General features: G+C 49.9%; 5 protein-coding genes across 5 annotated transcripts; 4 read left to right on the forward strand and 1 right to left on the reverse strand.

Annotated features, from left to right (window-relative positions):
• Positions 1-253: 253 nt before the first annotated feature.
• PV08_02794 (uncharacterized protein) lies at positions 254-5,233 on the forward strand (the record flags this gene model as incomplete). The annotated part of the gene is made up of 7 exons (XM_016377152.1): positions 254-391; positions 436-1,140; positions 1,189-1,269; positions 1,341-1,415; positions 1,472-1,870; positions 1,928-3,687; positions 3,754-5,233. The coding sequence occupies 7 exons, from the start codon at positions 254-256 to the stop codon at positions 5,231-5,233; spliced, it is 4,638 nt and encodes a 1,545-aa protein (XP_016238722.1).
• Positions 5,234-6,356: 1,123 nt separating this feature from the next.
• On the reverse strand, positions 6,357-8,195 carry PV08_02795 (uncharacterized protein; the record flags this gene model as incomplete). The annotated part of the gene is made up of 1 exon (XM_016377153.1): positions 6,357-8,195. The coding sequence occupies one exon, from the start codon at positions 8,193-8,195 to the stop codon at positions 6,357-6,359; it is 1,839 nt and encodes a 612-aa protein (XP_016238723.1).
• A 2,212-nt stretch (positions 8,196-10,407) lies between these two features.
• PV08_02796 (uncharacterized protein) lies at positions 10,408-11,433 on the forward strand (the record flags this gene model as incomplete). Its single annotated transcript, XM_016377154.1, has 1 exon — positions 10,408-11,433. One exon carries the CDS (start codon positions 10,408-10,410, stop codon positions 11,431-11,433), a length of 1,026 nt encoding a protein of 341 aa, XP_016238724.1.
• Positions 11,434-12,861: 1,428 nt separating this feature from the next.
• PV08_02797 (uncharacterized protein) lies at positions 12,862-14,574 on the forward strand (the record flags this gene model as incomplete). The annotated part of the gene is made up of 1 exon (XM_016377155.1): positions 12,862-14,574. One exon carries the CDS (start codon positions 12,862-12,864, stop codon positions 14,572-14,574), a length of 1,713 nt encoding a protein of 570 aa, XP_016238725.1.
• A 900-nt stretch (positions 14,575-15,474) lies between these two features.
• PV08_02798 (uncharacterized protein) lies at positions 15,475-16,254 on the forward strand (the record flags this gene model as incomplete). The annotated part of the gene is made up of 1 exon (XM_016377156.1): positions 15,475-16,254. The coding sequence occupies one exon, from the start codon at positions 15,475-15,477 to the stop codon at positions 16,252-16,254; it is 780 nt and encodes a 259-aa protein (XP_016238726.1).
• Between the last annotated feature and the right edge of the window lie 370 nt (positions 16,255-16,624).

Raw genomic sequence — 16,624 nt, forward strand, 5'->3', positions numbered from 1 at the left:
CGCAATTGCGGGGGGTGTCGCGGGGTGATTTGATCAAAAGAGGGTTAGAACTAAAACCTTAAGGCAACGCCTAGGCCCGGTGCGCCCGAAGACACCCAACCACCATCCTAGTTAATCCCAGACTCACATTGCTCAAACTCAAAACTGTGAACTCTTCTGGGATCGCATCTCACAGCTATGCTATGCGACAGTGGAATTAGCCGCAGCTTTCTCGTGTCTACATCAAGACATCATAACCTGTCAAGCCGAAGCGATGGACACCTCCCCCGCAGAGGATGATCCTGCAGTGGACAAACCCAAGAGTCTAGGTGCTATGATTGAGCCATGGTACCAGAATCTTGTCGAGGAACGCTACATCCACGCAGACGTTCAGTGCGATGGATGCTTTTCAGTTGGTCAACTCGATTCCGGAATCAGCAGCGTTAACTTTTGAAGGAAATTCAAGCCGCCCGCTACCGATGCATTGTGTGCCAGGACTTCGATCTCTGTGTCTCATGCCATGAAGACCGCGAGCGCTTGCACGATACTACCCACAACTTCTATCGCATACAGTATCGCCGTTTGGACGTCCCTCCGATCTGGGGCGAAGACCTTGAATTACTGCGAAGATTCCACGAGGATGACTCGGCCGAGAGCTTTTACCTTCACTACCCCTGGATTTTTAATCCGTTTACTTTCGACAAGCTGGTTGCTGGCACAGTGGATGAAGAAGCACACAGAAAAAACCTCGAAGCGGTTGAGAGCCTCGATCCAGACGATGCCGAGCTCTTCCTAGACCAGTATATTAGAATGTGTGCCTGTGTACATTGGAACCACCAATCGCTTAGAAATGAGGTCAAGAACCTTGTGGACATCCAACTTCTGCGAGCAGAAGCATCCCAGTACTTTGCATCAACTTGGAAGGGGCTAGCAAAAGGCTTGGTGGACCCGGGTTCCACTTCATCGACAGAGCGCACCGAAATTCAAAAGAGCCTTTTGCAGCATGAGATGGGAGCGGCTGAATTTGGCAACATTGCAGATGCTTTCAAGACCCATTGTGCCCAACGAGAAGAGGAATGGGAGGCCAAGGTATCCGGTTGCACAACCGCAAACCAGTCGGCAAGAAGTCGGTACTTTAGACTGATAGCATTAGAGTTTAAGGTGAGCCAATTCTCTCGACAAGGATGCTCTGTCTAAGTGAAATCTCAGCCAGATGGAACCCAATTGACCATACCAGAGGATGTACAAGCCCTACTCCAATCTCAGAAACAGGTCAACGAGGGTGGTGAAGTAAGTTGCAAAGAGAATGTACAGTCCCGCAGAACCTATCACTAATCAGAATGGACTTATCCACATCATAGCGGTATCGGATCTTCGAATATGAAACCATGAGAATACAGATTCACCATCTTTACGAACTCTGTGCCGCTCAACAGGTATGATGAGCCTCTATCTCTCCACATTGACCAGTTTTACTTATAACGGCTTTCAGCTACGTCTGTGCGAGGAACGAATGGCAACAAGCTCGTCAGCAGTAGTACAATGTGACCAGACGTCCAGGGAACAGCTTCGGAGTCGACTAGAAATGCTTTCAGGCAATTTCAATAATGCAGTCGACGTCTCCGAAAAGATGAATCTCGAAATTGTGTCAAAACGCTTCGAACAGCTGCGCATTTACGAGAGGCAAGGCAATCTGAAGCTTGCAAAAGAAGCGGGGGCCTCGATTTGCGACATTGCAGCAACGGCTCCAGCCATGTGCATGCTTACAGCAGCACTATCTTTTGTCAAATGTTTCACGGACGGCGCTTGGCTAGAAGCATTGAGACAAGTTTGCATGATATTTGCTCGCTTGCTGAATCCAGCTGTCGACGTTTCGTTCGAATTGCTAGTGGTAGGTTTTGGAGTATCCGTAGCGTTAAGAACTTCTGCTCACAAAAACTATTTTCAGGCGGAAATATACTGCCATCGAATCTTGGCGGCGTTGAGAGCGGACTTGGGGAGACAGCTAAACCAATATGAAACATCGTCGATTTCTGAACGAATCACTTATCTCCGTCGCCAGTTTTTGCACCTGCAGAGATCGGATCTCGCCTTTGACGCATTCATTACGGAATTGGATATGCACAAGGTTGATGCTGCTGTCTATGAACTTGGAACTTCAGACTATCTGGTTAACAAACCTGAAAATGTGATTGAACCTGTTAAGGCTCAGGAGCTGTGCCAAACTTTCATCACGGAGAGCGTGCATGCAGAAACGAACAATCTCGACACTCCTGAGGATGCTATCATCAGTGGGCTTTTACGTTTGGTTCTCGTTGAAGTTTTCGTCAATTCGCTTGAGCCTGAGAGATGGCGACACCAATGTGAACAGCTGCTGACAGAAGCAGACGCTATTTTCTCTCGGACGGGGTCACGCTTGGGTGCAACCCAAGTATCCTTATTCAGGCTACGCCTTCGGTTGGAAACTTCTCCTCCAGGTGAAACTTGGAGAACTGTTCAACTTTCTTTTGAGGAAATGGACTATATTCATGGCCTGGTGCGGCTAGTGAAATTCGAGGCTGCGGCAGAGATTGATAAGGATGATCTGAGGGTGAACTCAACAAGCCCTCGAGTCTGTGCAAAGTTACTCCCTGTGCTCAAACGAGCAGGCAACGAACTGGCTTTCAGATTGAACCAGCTGCAGAGCATGCAATCCTGGCTTCAAAGTCCAACATTAATCCTTACTTGCGAGCGCACATTTCATCCAAGAGGTGGGTTTCAGAGTGATGAGCTCGCCTTCGTTGCTTCCAGATTTCTGTGCATGCTCTATACTACCAACAACAATTTCCGTGAAGCCTATGCGTATGCAGTTCTTTGCCTGAGATATGCAGTGTCTCGCGGAGATGTCGGTGCGGGAGAAACGGCGACCAAGCTCTTTCTACGGGCGCTTGCCAATGTCACTTCAGCCATGCAAGATCCAGCACGTGTTGAGGAACTTACCAATCTCGCAGGAATCTGGGATAGATGGATATATATCAAGCTCAAAATATTTCTGGCCAAGTTTCAGGAGGCTGGCTCTACAATGCGGTGGTCAGAATTGCCCGTTGAATCTCTGCTATGGCTGGCAAACACGGTTTCCTGCAACGTCGAAGAAAACTCCATACAGCTTCAGACCACGCAGCTTACAATGACTTTGAAGGCTTCGTTACACTTGGTCTGTAGTCTTCTCCTTCTGGCCCCTCAGGTCTTCAGAGATATGCATGCGGGAAAGGTATTACGGGCACTCGGAACGGCTGCAGAAGCTGCCGGGAACCCCTTATTATGTCTATTACTCTATGACAGCGCCAGGTGGCAATGTGGTCACAGTCAAACGCAAATTGATGTCCATGAGCTCGAGTTGCATATTGGTCGACGACTGGACTCGCTGCTATGGTACGCGAGAGTGTTGTTTGTGGACTTTTTGCCCCGTTGTCAGGCCTACCTCAAAGCAGCAGAAGACTTCTTCTGGACTGAAACAACACAGCAAACATCATACCGAAACGCTCTTACTGCTAGCATGATCCATGCCCGGTCACACCTAAGGTGTGTCCACTATGAGATCGACGACACTGATTGGGGTGAAGACACAGAAATCGAGAGTCTAAGCGAGACTCAGAGAACAAACAGAGACAGGCTAATCAGCTTCTGCTTGACTGCAGAAGAGTCTGTGCGAAGGGGTCTCAATGGAATGTAAGTATACTGGTAAAATCGAACTCCACATCTCTTTGACGAATGTTGACATGGAACCTTGCATAGGCTGAGACTTCGAAAGAAACTTGGCACGATGCCTGCTTTGCAGGAACTAGAAAATAGTAGGCTCTTCTTTTTCGAGCAGACGGAAGAATTGTACTGGACTCATATGGGCCTCGAGATGTCGCTTTCCAGACTGACCGGAGATCCATACCCATTGTGGCAAGCAATGCAGGAATGGAAAGCTGTCGCTTTAGTTGAAGTGATGTCCAGAGGACTAGTCACTTCAATCGAAACCCAAGATGGTGGGGATCTGGGATTTGAAAACGTCAATCCGTCAACTGTCGAAGCCAGCGAGAAGGCACGCGGGCTTCTGGACCGCTTCTCGACCGCTGAACCAGTCGGCGAAGACGATATATATGCGATGGCAGAAATTGCGGAGCAACACCTCGAGAAAGGAGCCAGTGTTGTCTTCGTTGACTGGGTTCGTTACCACGACACACTTTTCGTTGCAGCATGGAATGGTACTACTTCAGCACTACGGAAACGAGTAGTCGAGTACGACTACTGGAAGATAGAGAAGTGGGTAAAGGACAACCTTGGAGTTGAAGGTCTCCAGCAAGGGCAAGTTGTCCGCAAGAAGCTAATGCGCACAAGGACCCTCGATCTGCTACGCCCTCTCTTGGAGCCCATCGAAGATTTCGTCAATCCGGACGACCTGGTTGTCTTCTGCCGTGCGGGTGTATTGCACGCCATCCCCCTCCACGCGATTCCGTTTGGGCCGGAAGGAAAACCGTTGATCATCACAAATCCGGTCATCTATAGTGCTAGTAGCACGCTTCTTTGGAAATGTGTCTCGAAAGCCGTGGGATTTAGCACTACAAATCGGGACGATATCAAGGCAATTGCATTCGCGCGACTGGGGCCAGAAGACCCTCGGGAAGAGGAGAGGATCAAGCAAGTCACGGCATCTGCAATGCAGTATTTTCCCAACAGCAAAGTGACTGCCGGACGAGACGTGACGAGAAGTAAATTCATGGAGTTGGCGAAAGGGGCGAATATCCTGCACTATCACGGTCACGCGTACCTCGAAGCTGCAGAGCGGAAGAATAGAGCCCTGGTCGTCGAGACAGAACAGTCTTTCTCTACAAGTGACGACGGCCACCTGACCACAATGGATATCTTCGACCTGGGGCTCGACTCTGCACTCGTGGTCCTCCTCGCCTGCGCCTCGGGAGAGGAGGACATTGCACCCAACGACGACCCCTTGGGCATGCTCTCTGCGTTCCTCTACGCCGGTGCTACCAGCTGCATTGCCACCCTGTGGCCAACTCAGACATCGGACGCGAGGGCTTTTGCAACCCGATTTTACGCCCATGCCTTCGGAGGACACGCCACGGCGAACCACAGCGATTCGTCCGTGTTTTTGGCAAAAGCCCTGCAGAAGACGGTTCGGGAACTGTGGGAGGACTGGGACGAAGACGGGCCCTATCACTGGGCACAGTTTGAGCTGCGTAAGTTACAGCGCAACCCCGAACCTGGCTGAATTGATGATCGGTGAATAAATACTGACCGAGACAATACGAATATCCCTCTGCGCAGACGGAGCATGGTTTTGTAACTTCGGTCCTGTCCCTCCAGAGGCCGCTGCCCATGAAGTGGAGTGACGGATGGCTTGCTCTTCCACGTCGACGAAACCAGAGTACAAGGGGCTACAAGCACGACAAGACAGGCATTCAAGGGCACGAAACGCCAACAATTCAGTGTAGAAGAGATCGGGAGTGGTGTGGTATTGAAGGTACACTGTCTTCATGTACCATCAAGTAAGTTGAGAGGTAGAGGAGATGTTTGTTGGTTTGGGGACTCTTTCCCTTTGCCTTTCCCACCCTGCAAAGCTTGATCCGTCCCTTTTGCGCCGCCATATTCGTAGCAATACAACACAACATGCCTGCCTACCTAACGTCGGCAGGCACATGTTCAAAACCCCCCCATCTCCAGTGCACACCCGTCAACGCCGCGGTAATGTGGGCTTCGTCAAAAACACCAGGATATGCAAACACACACACATACATATGATATACGCATACACACACACACACAAAGTCTTTCCGCCGTAGAACCCAAATATAAGCCGCTCTGGTAGATACATGCATGGAAAAAAGAACTTTCTATGTTATGACAATTTTTGACTGCCTTTCCCCACTCCGGACACGATAGCGCCAGGGATGAGAATCGATAGGCGATCCACAGACCGGGAACCGAAGTGTGAAGGGCTGAATTGGCTCGGGGCGCCCATCAAACAATTTGTGGCGTCTGTCGTCGAAGAAGATGGGGCACTCCACATGGTAGTGACAATCGCAATGCCCAGTGTTGTTAATACAGCTGTTGTGAAGGTAATATGGGTGGTCCCATATGATATGAGCTGCCCTTTTGTGGGCTTGATCGAAGTGGTGGCTTCAGATGGTAGAACTCTGTTAAGAGTTGTTTTCCGCAGCGAAGGATGATGCTGCTGAGAGAAGACCGAACGCTTGACGCCTTTTTAACACCGGGCTTCGAACACATCAAAGACCCGAACGCCGATACCCACGCCTGTTCAGCATATTGTGGAAACGACGTAATGGGCAATCGACCGGCGACCTCGAATGACACCTTCTTCCCGAAGAAATTGCTTAGTAGCGAGAACGTCGGTCGTTGTGACCGCCACCAGACCTTCGGGCGCCCCGATCGCCTCGATCGCCAAAGCCGCCGGATCGACGGTTCTCAAAGCCCGATTCAGAAGAACCGCCTCGGAAGACGCCTTTGCCTCCACCGGCACCAAATGGGTCTTCCTGATCGAATCGACCCCTCGATCTCCGGTCTCGGTCTCCACCTCTCATCTGTCTGGGGTCGCGATCCATGCGATCCATATCTGCAGATATGTTGAGACCGTTCGTAGATTGGAATCCCATCTTGGAAACCCAGTGGCTGGACACCCGAGGAGGAGTCTCGAGACCCCAGCCATACTTCGCAAGGTCGTTGGCCAAGTCGACAATGGCTTGCTTGCTCCTGCTGGCCTGGCTTTGGACCATGCCGCCCATGATAGTCAAGTACGCCTTCGCCTTGTCAATCATCGAAGTAGACTTGACTCCCGTCTCAACGAACTGCATGATCTTCCCAGCATCCACTGACAATTGTGAGGGTTGAGTCATGTCAAGCTTGCTTGTTTCCAAAGTCTCGTCTTCGCTGATGTTGTGCGCATGAATGTCGCGCATAAGTGACCTGAACTCGTACCGCTCGTCATCCTGCAGGATCAGCCAACCCTGTCCCGACTTGCCAGCACGGCCCGTTCGACCAAGTCGATGGATGTAGTCCTCAGTAGTTCTGGGCAAACCGACTTGAATGACATGGGTGACGTCTGGGAAATCCATACCTCTAGCGGCAACATCAGAGGCAACCAGGATAGCGCTGGTCGAGTTGCGGAACTCTTGGGTGTTTCTCTCGCGCTGGGTCTGAGTGAGTTGAGAGGATATCTCAAGCACTTTACAAGGCGATAGGGGATGGGGGGCGAAGAATCCGCCTCTTTGGCTACGGTCACCAAGATTTTTCAGGATTTCGTAAGCCAATCTCACTTCGTTCACAGAGCTGTAGAAAACCATGGCCTTGAAGGGGAGATTGTTTTGAGGATCTTGTTTGTGTGCCTGAATAGCTTTGTAGGCGATTTCGGTGACGACAGGGATTTGGTTCTGGAGAGCAGGGAGGTAGACAACTTTCTGCGGTACTGTTTCGTGCGTGGCAGCTTCGTTTGGGTCGATGGTTCTAACAAATTTGAAGTCTGGCTTCATGGTCTGCCTTACCAGACCCACTACAGACTTGGGCATGGTGGCTGAGAACATGAGAGTCTGACGGTCCTTGGTTTCGAGAGGAGGCATGTAAGACTGAATCTCGGCAATTGCCTCTGAGAATCCGATGGTCAAGAGTCGATCAGCCTCGTCCAGTACAAACGTTTCAATGTTGTCTAGCTTGAGTCCGCTGTAGCGATCTGACAACAGATCATTGATCCGACCGGGTGTGCCAACAAGGATATGACAGCCCATGCGCTGCATAAGCTTGAGGTGATACTGCTTCTGGGTACCACCAACGGCAGTCTGCACTTGGACTCTTGTTCCGTAGACGAGCTTTCGGGCCTCTGCGGCAATCTGCTCTGCCAATTCTCGAGTTGGAGAGATGATGAGGGCCCTGGTATCGCCAATATTTGGTCTTCTGCCCTCTAGCGATGAGTCTTTGAGTATGCGCTGCACGATCGGTGTCAAGAATGCCAAAGTCTTTCCGGTACCAGTGCGAGCTTGAGCAACGACATCGGCCCCGTCCAAACACTCATTGATAGTCATCCGCTGGACTTCGGTCATTTCATCAATGCCTCTCTTGACGACAAGATTGTCTACGATCCTTTGATCCACGATGCCTGCCTTGCCCAGCTCTGAAAAAGTGGCATATTCGCGCTGGACGTCTGAGATGTCCTCGGCGCCCATGTCTGATGCGACGGCATGTTGCCGGTATTGTGAGATTGACGAAAATTGACTGATACGAGTAGAGATAGAGGGTATCGTTCTGCAGGAGAAAGGAGACAATCGGGGAAGAGTCGAAGAGGTATAGGTCGACTGGAGGGAACGGAGTGCTCTGAAGGCGAAACGCCCCTGTCGGGCAGCGCCGTACATGCTGCCGACGAATAAGCAAATGGAGAAGAGTGAGGGAGAATCAATAACAGATCCAACAAGGAAAATAAAGATGGAAACAATGAGCGTGAGGGAGATGTAGAAGAACAGAAATCGGCAAAAGGATCAAAGGTCCCTTCAATGCCGTCTCGATTCCAAAATTTCGGCGACAAAAAGTTCTACGAGCAGAGAAGGAAACTCTCCCACGAAGCCGTGGCCCAATCATATCGATGGACACTGCGCTAGCTCGTTTTGGCTGATAAGATAAGAGAAGCTGGAATTCACAGTCACGTGACTTTAGTGGCTTAGTCATCATTTTTGCGCCTGCGGAGCATAGTACTATACTGAGTGCATTCTCAAATCTCATGATGACAAATATGCATTTAGTGGTTATCAATGGTATTAGTTTGACGTAGTCTGGGTAGAGTACTCTCAGCCATTGCTGCACCTCTACTCCTCGGAAAGCGGATAACCGTGGATACTGGTATCTCATTACCATACAATCTTGGACATCCAACCTGGGTCGTTAGGAGTACCCAGGATGGTGCATGGGTAATCTGCTCGGTGCCAGGAGTCCAAAGTTTCTTGTATGCATTCGATGAAAGCTGGGGACGCGAGAATCTCAGCCTGCCAGTTGTGGGACCCGCGCCGGTATGTCAGATACTGAGTGCTCGCACTACTACACAAAATGCCCCCATATGCAGAGTAGATCGGAAAGCAAAAGTACCAAGAATCCCTGTCTGCAAGCCTCCTCGCCCAGCAACTCTATCCACCTAATCAACGGGGAGATCCGATCACCGGTGTGCAGTTTTGTGTTATCCATATCTGGAGAAGGTGGAAATAGTTTTAAACCTTATTCTAGTCTCAAGTACAATAGCAGCTTCCGGAGTAGTAAGTAAGCGGCTCTATGTAGCGTAAACATCGATATTGCCCAGCGGCTCTTTAGCTGGGGATATCTTTACAGCGAGTGATCCGTGACAATCCATACATGAGCCATATATCTGCATTACGCACCAGCTCACTACAGTACAGTACCCTATGCTGGCCGAAAGATCTGCGGCGAGAACATTTCAGCACGCATGACAGGACACATACTCCAACACATATCACACTGCGCGTCCACTCTAGCCAAACCGTTCCATTAACACGATGGGATTTTGCTCACGTCAGGCGACGTTCGGGACCGTGGAGTGGCGTTGACGCAAGCATTCTCTCACGGACCAAGCTTTTGACAAGATTGTTGTTTCCCCTCGCGATCCACCCTCTGACCTCACTCTCCAGCCTCGCCGAATGCAGTAAGTGTCTGCTTAGAGCTGAAGATGTTCTCTGGCTGCACGGCTCGAATATGCCCACTGCTTGATTGATGGACAAAGCCACATAGACATCGCTTTGTGGGAACCTTAGTCGTTGCGAGTGCGGCACAATACACTCTGCACAGTAGGTATACTCAAAAGCCTTTTAGCGAAGCAGGACTTCTTTTCTCACGTATCCCCCGAGCCACGACACTCTCATCCCTCCACACACTACAATGGAATTGCTGAGAACAGTCACCAGTCTTCCCATTCTTCTTCGTGGTACTCCGTGTTCAGCGGTGAGGTCCATCTGCACCTGGCCTAGGCAAAACCATGGGACCGTGAATTACTGCTTTGATTCAATAGTCAGGCGACCTAGATCATGTTCAGCTCAAAAGGCTTCCGGCAATTGCGGTCAACTGGCGGATAATATATCCAAAAGGGGTGCAGGATGTTATGTGACCAGAATTCCCACTGCTGGAAAGGCATGATGAGGCTGAACTCGGCAGCTCATATGCGCAGAAGTTATTTACTACACTGTCACCACCCCACACCGCTTTCTCAGTGGTCAACCCGGACACATCTGTAATACCTGCTTCCCCTCCAGCGATTTTGCCTACCAAAATGCGAATACATCTCGCCTTGGCAATGCTCAGCTGTAGTAACCGGAGAGAACGAACCCCAGCATGGCTGTGCTGTCTTGAAGTTCCTCCTTTTCGACAAGATACTCGGCAAATATGAACATGACCCTCCTCTTCCCGTTATCCCAAGAAGCCAAAGCAATGCTTCGCAATGACTCTCACGACGCCGTTTGGGATGATTATCCCTTGATCGTTACAACACTATGTTCGATAGCAATCGTGATAAGGGAACACTTGACTGATCCAGAAGTGAATCAAATACTCCAGGGAGATATCGCCCTCCGAGATGCCCTATATCGGTCCTTGAACACACTTCACGATGTTGCACAGGTTCTCAGCAGCCCAATATTTTCTGGGACTTCGCCCGACAGGGTCATCGAGACGATTGAATCAAGTGACGTACAGCGGGATATAAGTGCTGTCCGCGACTTTCATATTCACAAAACTTTCCTCGACATGGAAGGTTGTGACAACCAAGTGGTCGCAGATAGGGTTACAATCATTTCGAATCTCATGACTTTCAGGTGGAGGCTTGCTACGAAGTCATTTTACAGCTACAGTTTTGCTCTGGTCGCTCTGATGTCTGCAAACGGTTTATTACCGTCAATCCTTGTACGACACGCAGCCCCACGCGAATATTGTCACCTTTTTTACCATCGTGTAAACGCATCAGGACTGATAATGCTCGCATATGCTATGAAAGAGTCGATAGCAAGCGGTCAAACAGCGTTACAGATGCAGTTGAACAACGTTTCAAGAGAGCTGAGCACGTTTTTCGATCGGGATGTCATTCGATTTCCTAACATTCGGGACGCAGTTGAGGATGCCGCGGCAGAGTTCCAAGACTCGTCTCAGCAAGATCCACTTTTACTTCTATCGAAGATCTATATACCAACTTTGACGCGTCAAGACGTTCTCTCAATGGAAGCAACCATTGGCGACATTATGCGGGGAATTGTCGCTGAGGACCACATCGACAATGTCGGTTTGCAGTATTCTAACGGTGAATCAATCGCTGATTACGGTAGAAGCACAGGTCAAATCGAAGAGGGCGTCACATTTATTGCATTTGCTGGGGCACATCGCTGGAAGGCCCAATTCATCGAAGAGCTTTTCGCCTGAACAGCAGGGGAAAAAGAGTTCTTTGGGTTTCTGCTTTGGGCGACGCATCTACAACAATAGCATTAGTAGAGTGGAGTTCAGAGTCACACTAGTCTAGTACGTCGGGTGCGCTTCTCCCACGAACGCTCACAACTAGCATGGGTCTCTGATGGATAGCATCGTCCGCCCATGGCCCTCAACGCATACAGGATCATAATGGACGGAAACAGGAGCTTAGGCAGATACAAGAACAGTCATTTTAAAGAAAATAGATATCTACATGACAATGAGCATTTTAGTACATTTGTTGATGAATGAATAGGGGTTTCCATTTTGTCCGGGGTTGCTTCCCACTAAAGGTGTCATAGTCGCGCCGTGAAATGGCGCCACCTCTCTTCAAGTCCTAAAGAACACTAACCAACCCTGGAGAAGATATTCCTCTGCGAGAGTCGGCGCTTTGTGGTATTTTCGTCCACGGTGAGGATAATGAAAGAGAATGGTTCAGGTGAAAGAAGTGAAACCCTGACGTCTTGAATGTGTGTACAATTGAGTGGTCATGGGTACTGTTGAGGCAAATCATTCCATGTTAAACTTGCTTGAACAATTGATCTGTGAACCCATTCTAGTTCAAATGCTACTCGATTAGGATCCATTTGTCAGCGCTACGACTTACACATAGTTCTTGCGGGCTCTGCGCGCTATGGCTGTCAGACCTCATAACCTTGCGCTGCTTCGCCAATTATCTAGCTACTGCCGAAAGGGGTATCAAGGTTTCTCCGAATTGGGGAACATGATTTTTTTGTGCGTGGATACTGGTAAAGGCCTCAAGCTACAGCAGCGGAGCCGCCGGCCTGAACAGACAAAGTTAAGTTTACATATTTAAGGCACCCTTGCGTTGGATCCTATGAAACACTAGTCCTTTATGCGGCCTGCAGCAAGCGATGGTAACATGCCTGCTCTTCTACGGCCTCTCTTGTGAATGCCCAACGGCTGTCACCATTCACGGTTGACCATCTGCCTACAGGCTTCATTCTAGCGTCAGCCCAAACCAAATCAGGGAATTAACATCTTTGAAATGGTGCGCGATGCCTGAACAGACCCCGAGAGGGAGTCTGACGATCAGTCGGCTACGACCAATATTTTCAGCCACTTGATCATCCAGATAGGAGTCTGGCCGTCGCCTGAATAGTCAGCACTCAGGATTGATGACCAACCTGGACCCATCCCTAATGTGCGATGATGAACAGGAAGATTCTTGACCCTGGCTGCTGAGTGATGAATAGATTCAAATACTTTGAGGGAGCCCAGTTGCAAAGGCGAAGTATGTAACAAAACCATAAATCTCAATCTTCAGTCGGCCTGTAGCGAAGTCCCCGAAGCCCATCAATCACAGCCGATCCAACACTTCTAAACCTTGCCATCAGCTTATCAACAACCCTTAGAGTTAGCATGCCAGACCTCATCCGCGAAGCTGCCTTTGGACAACTTATGAGGTGGATCTCTGGAAACCGTCTGTTTCGCTATCCTGAAGAAAGAGCAGACTTCCAACTTCCACCGCAGTATCAACTCCTTTTGGGAAATGGGGGAACGGATGCAGGCATTAATGAAGCCAAACTTGACAGAGGTCTTTCTCTCTCGCATGTCCCAAGCAGGGCTGAAACTATCCCTCACTCTTACGAGCGTTTCGATGTCGAACAACAACTTGAGGTTGAAAAAACAAAATCTCTGTCAATTGCTCCCAGGCTGACGAACGACGGAATCATCTTGGTGGATTGGTACACAACGGACGATCCAGACAACCCACTGAATTGGAGTGACGGAAAAAAGTCCTTTGTCATCTTCCTCCTCTGCTTCTACACCTGGGTTGTCTACATCGGTTCGGCCATATACGCCGCAAGCGAAGAAGGCGTCATAGCACAATTCGGCGTCGGACATACAGCAGCCAGCCTTCCTCTCTCGCTATATGTCCTGGCTTATGGTATCGGACCATTGCTGTTCGCCCCGCTGACAGAGATACCAATCATCGGCCGAAACTCGATCTATATCATTCCCTTTATTCTATTTTTCATCATTTCCATCCCAACGGCAGCCACCAACAGTTTTGCCGCCTTGTTGGTCTTGCGCTTCTTGCAAGGATTTTTTGGGAGTCCTGCGGTCGCAAACGCGGGTGCATCGTTTGGAGACGTCTACTCCATCATGTATTTCCCCTATGCACTGGCGTGGTGGGTTTGGTCTGCGTGGGGAGGGCCAGCACTGGGGCCGCTGCTGAGTGGGTTTGCTGTCAGTGCCGAAAACTGGCACTGGGGTCTCTGGGAGATGGTCTGGATGGCCGCACCGGCGCTTGTCGTCCTCTTCTTCCTCCTCCCAGAAACTTCGGCGGCCAACATTCTGCTCCGGCGTGCACAGCGGCTGAGAAGAGTGACCGGATCTCCAAGGTTCCAAGCCCAAAGTGAAATCGACCAGAGGAATCTCACCGCACGCAACATCGCCATCCATGCCTTGATCAAGCCAGTTCAGATCATGGTTCAGGACCAGGCCATCTTTTTCGCCAACTTGTACACTGCTCTGTTTTACGCGACTTACTTTACCTTCTTCGAGGTCTTCCCGCTCGTGTTCCCCATCATGTACGGCTTCAACCTTGGGGAAACGGGATTGGCGTTTGTCCCATGTCAGATTGGCGCCACTCCGGGCCTCCTCACCTACTTTGCCTACCTACGGTGGTACATGATCCCGGACAACAAGAAGAATGGCCTCCGCGAACAGGAACACAGACTCGTTCCCGGAATTTTCGGGTCGTTCTTCTTCCCCATCGGGCTCTTCATCTTCGCTTGGACCGCTCGGCCGGACATCCATTGGACGGTGCCCATCCTTGGAATTGTCTTGTTCGTCTTCGGCACCTTCTTCATTCTACAGAGCATCTTTGTCTACGTGCCGCTCTCGTATCCTCAGTACGCGGCGTCTCTGTTCGCCGCCAACGACCTGACTCGCTCTTCATTCGCAGCTGGCAGCGTTCTCTTCGCAAGGCCGCTGTTTGTCAATCTTGGAGTGGACAAAGGCGTCACGGTCTTGCCCTCAATCAGTGTCTTAGGTATCTTTGGCATGTTTGTGTTGTATTACTACGGTGCTAGCTTGCGCGCTCGGTCCAGGTTTGCGCAGGCTTAACTTCGGGGACCAAGAACATACAGCACTCACGACTTCATCGGTCGCCCCGCAAAAAAACGCCTCGAACGGAGCAGGTACGGGCAAGGTTTGGGGCACCAATTGACATCAATTTGATCGTAGACCATGTCATTTCTGCGATCTATTCCTATTTCGGTTGAGGGCACAGAACAACGGATACACGCGAGGGCTTCAAGGGCGGCAACACGGCTGCTACAGGTTGTTTCGGAAGAGGTAGTTAACAATGTATTCACCCTATATACAATATATCGGTAATCCGAAAGTCATTTATAAGCGAGTCCACTAATAATCCACTTCGCTGAATACCCGGGGATGTGCTTGCGAGAGTCTACGTGAACTGTCCGGTGTTGCTCAACTATTCCCGGCCTGGTTTTACCTTTGATGCGTATTTCCTTGTTTATGTAAGGGTCAGTTTCAAATACCTCAAGTAATGCCATACAGGGGCACCGTTTATGCAGAGCGCGCGAAAACTGTACGGAGAACTGCCTGCCTGTCCACGGCCAAGTGGAGACGGAGTGTAGCATTGATGGAATTACAGTGGATCCTTGAGATCCTTCCTAATTAGGAAACGAGTTTCTTCCTAATCGGGAAAAGCACATTTTACCTCATTCGAAAAGTAAAATCGGAAGGACTACATCACAGTCGCTGCTTTGAAAGCACAATGACATTGACAAAGAATGCTGATTCATCTCACCTAATCGCAGATGTCTCTTCTCGATTGGACTTGGAAACATAAATGCAGCTTCATCTGGAGGCCGATTTGTATGTGGATGGACGAAGGACGACCAAGCGACACTCAGAACAACAGAAAATTCTCTCAAAATACCGCCAGAGCCACCTTCAACGTCCTTTCCGAAAGCATCTAGCACCCAAACCCAAGCCATGACTTCAAAGGGGCTTCCAAGTGAATTGGCAAGAACACTTAAAAGCTATCATCGCCCAGGCAATCCCCTCGTCCTCGCTAATGTACACGATGTTTTCTCTGCCAAAGCCGTGGCTCCTCTGTCCTCAGCCAAGGCGTTAGCAACGGCATCGTACTCTGTTGCAATCAGTGCAGGAACCAGCGACGACGGTCTCACTCTAGAACAAAACGTGGCTGCGGCACGCCTGATAGGCAAAGTGGCAAAGGAGCACAACAAACCTCTCACCGTCGACCTTCAAGATGGATACGGAGAGAGACTCGAAGAAGCCGTCCGCCAGATCATCGGGGCAGGTGCAGTGGGCATGAACCTGGAAGACTACAACAAAGAAACCAAGCAGTTCTACTCGGTCGATGAAGCAGCCGCACGGGTCAAGACTGCTGTCGAGGTCGGTGTGAAGGAAGGGATACCAGCCTTTGTGGTGAATGCTAGATGTGACACGCTCGTCCAAGGTGGTGGAATGGAAGAAACAATTGAGAGAGGCCGACAGTATCTCGCTGCTGGAGCCACGAGTGTGTTTGTGTGGGGAGGGAGTAAGCGAGGCGTCAGTCGGGCAGAAGTTGCGAAACTTGTCGAGGCATTTGACGGTCGTTTGAATGTTTCTTTGAGGTGGACTGACGGACTGACTGTCTCTGAGCTGGCCAAAATAGGTGTTTCTCGCATCAGTGTCGGGCCGACTATCGCGTTTCTCGCCGTGGCTGAGTTTGAGCGGCAAGCACAGCATTTACTTGAACAGGCTTAATGTCAGGAACGTTCGGAGTAGTTACTGTCCACAAATACTGTACATGAACAGTATAGACGATTGAAGTTGTATGGAATATAGGTCTCAACTCGATTGTACCATGATCCAAGATTTCATCGTTATCGTAGATCGTGAAAGGTTTGCCAACCCGGGTAGTGCCTACCAACGAAATGCCAGTTAGAAACAATCTTCTAATCACTGCCCATAACAGTAGTTCATGGAGCAAGGATACCGATACGGAGACTGTAAGGGACAAGCAACATGAAGGTAAAATCCAGCAAAGACGCTTCCAGGGATCTTTTACTCGGTAAATTGGCGGAAGATAGACATGGACCCGTTTGGTAACATGAAGGAATTTCTGTCTTCTACT

This window comes from Exophiala spinifera (genome assembly GCF_000836115.1).
Source record: "Exophiala spinifera strain CBS 89968 unplaced genomic scaffold supercont1.2, whole genome shotgun sequence".
In the NCBI taxonomy this organism is placed as follows: domain Eukaryota; kingdom Fungi; phylum Ascomycota; class Eurotiomycetes; order Chaetothyriales; family Herpotrichiellaceae; genus Exophiala; species Exophiala spinifera.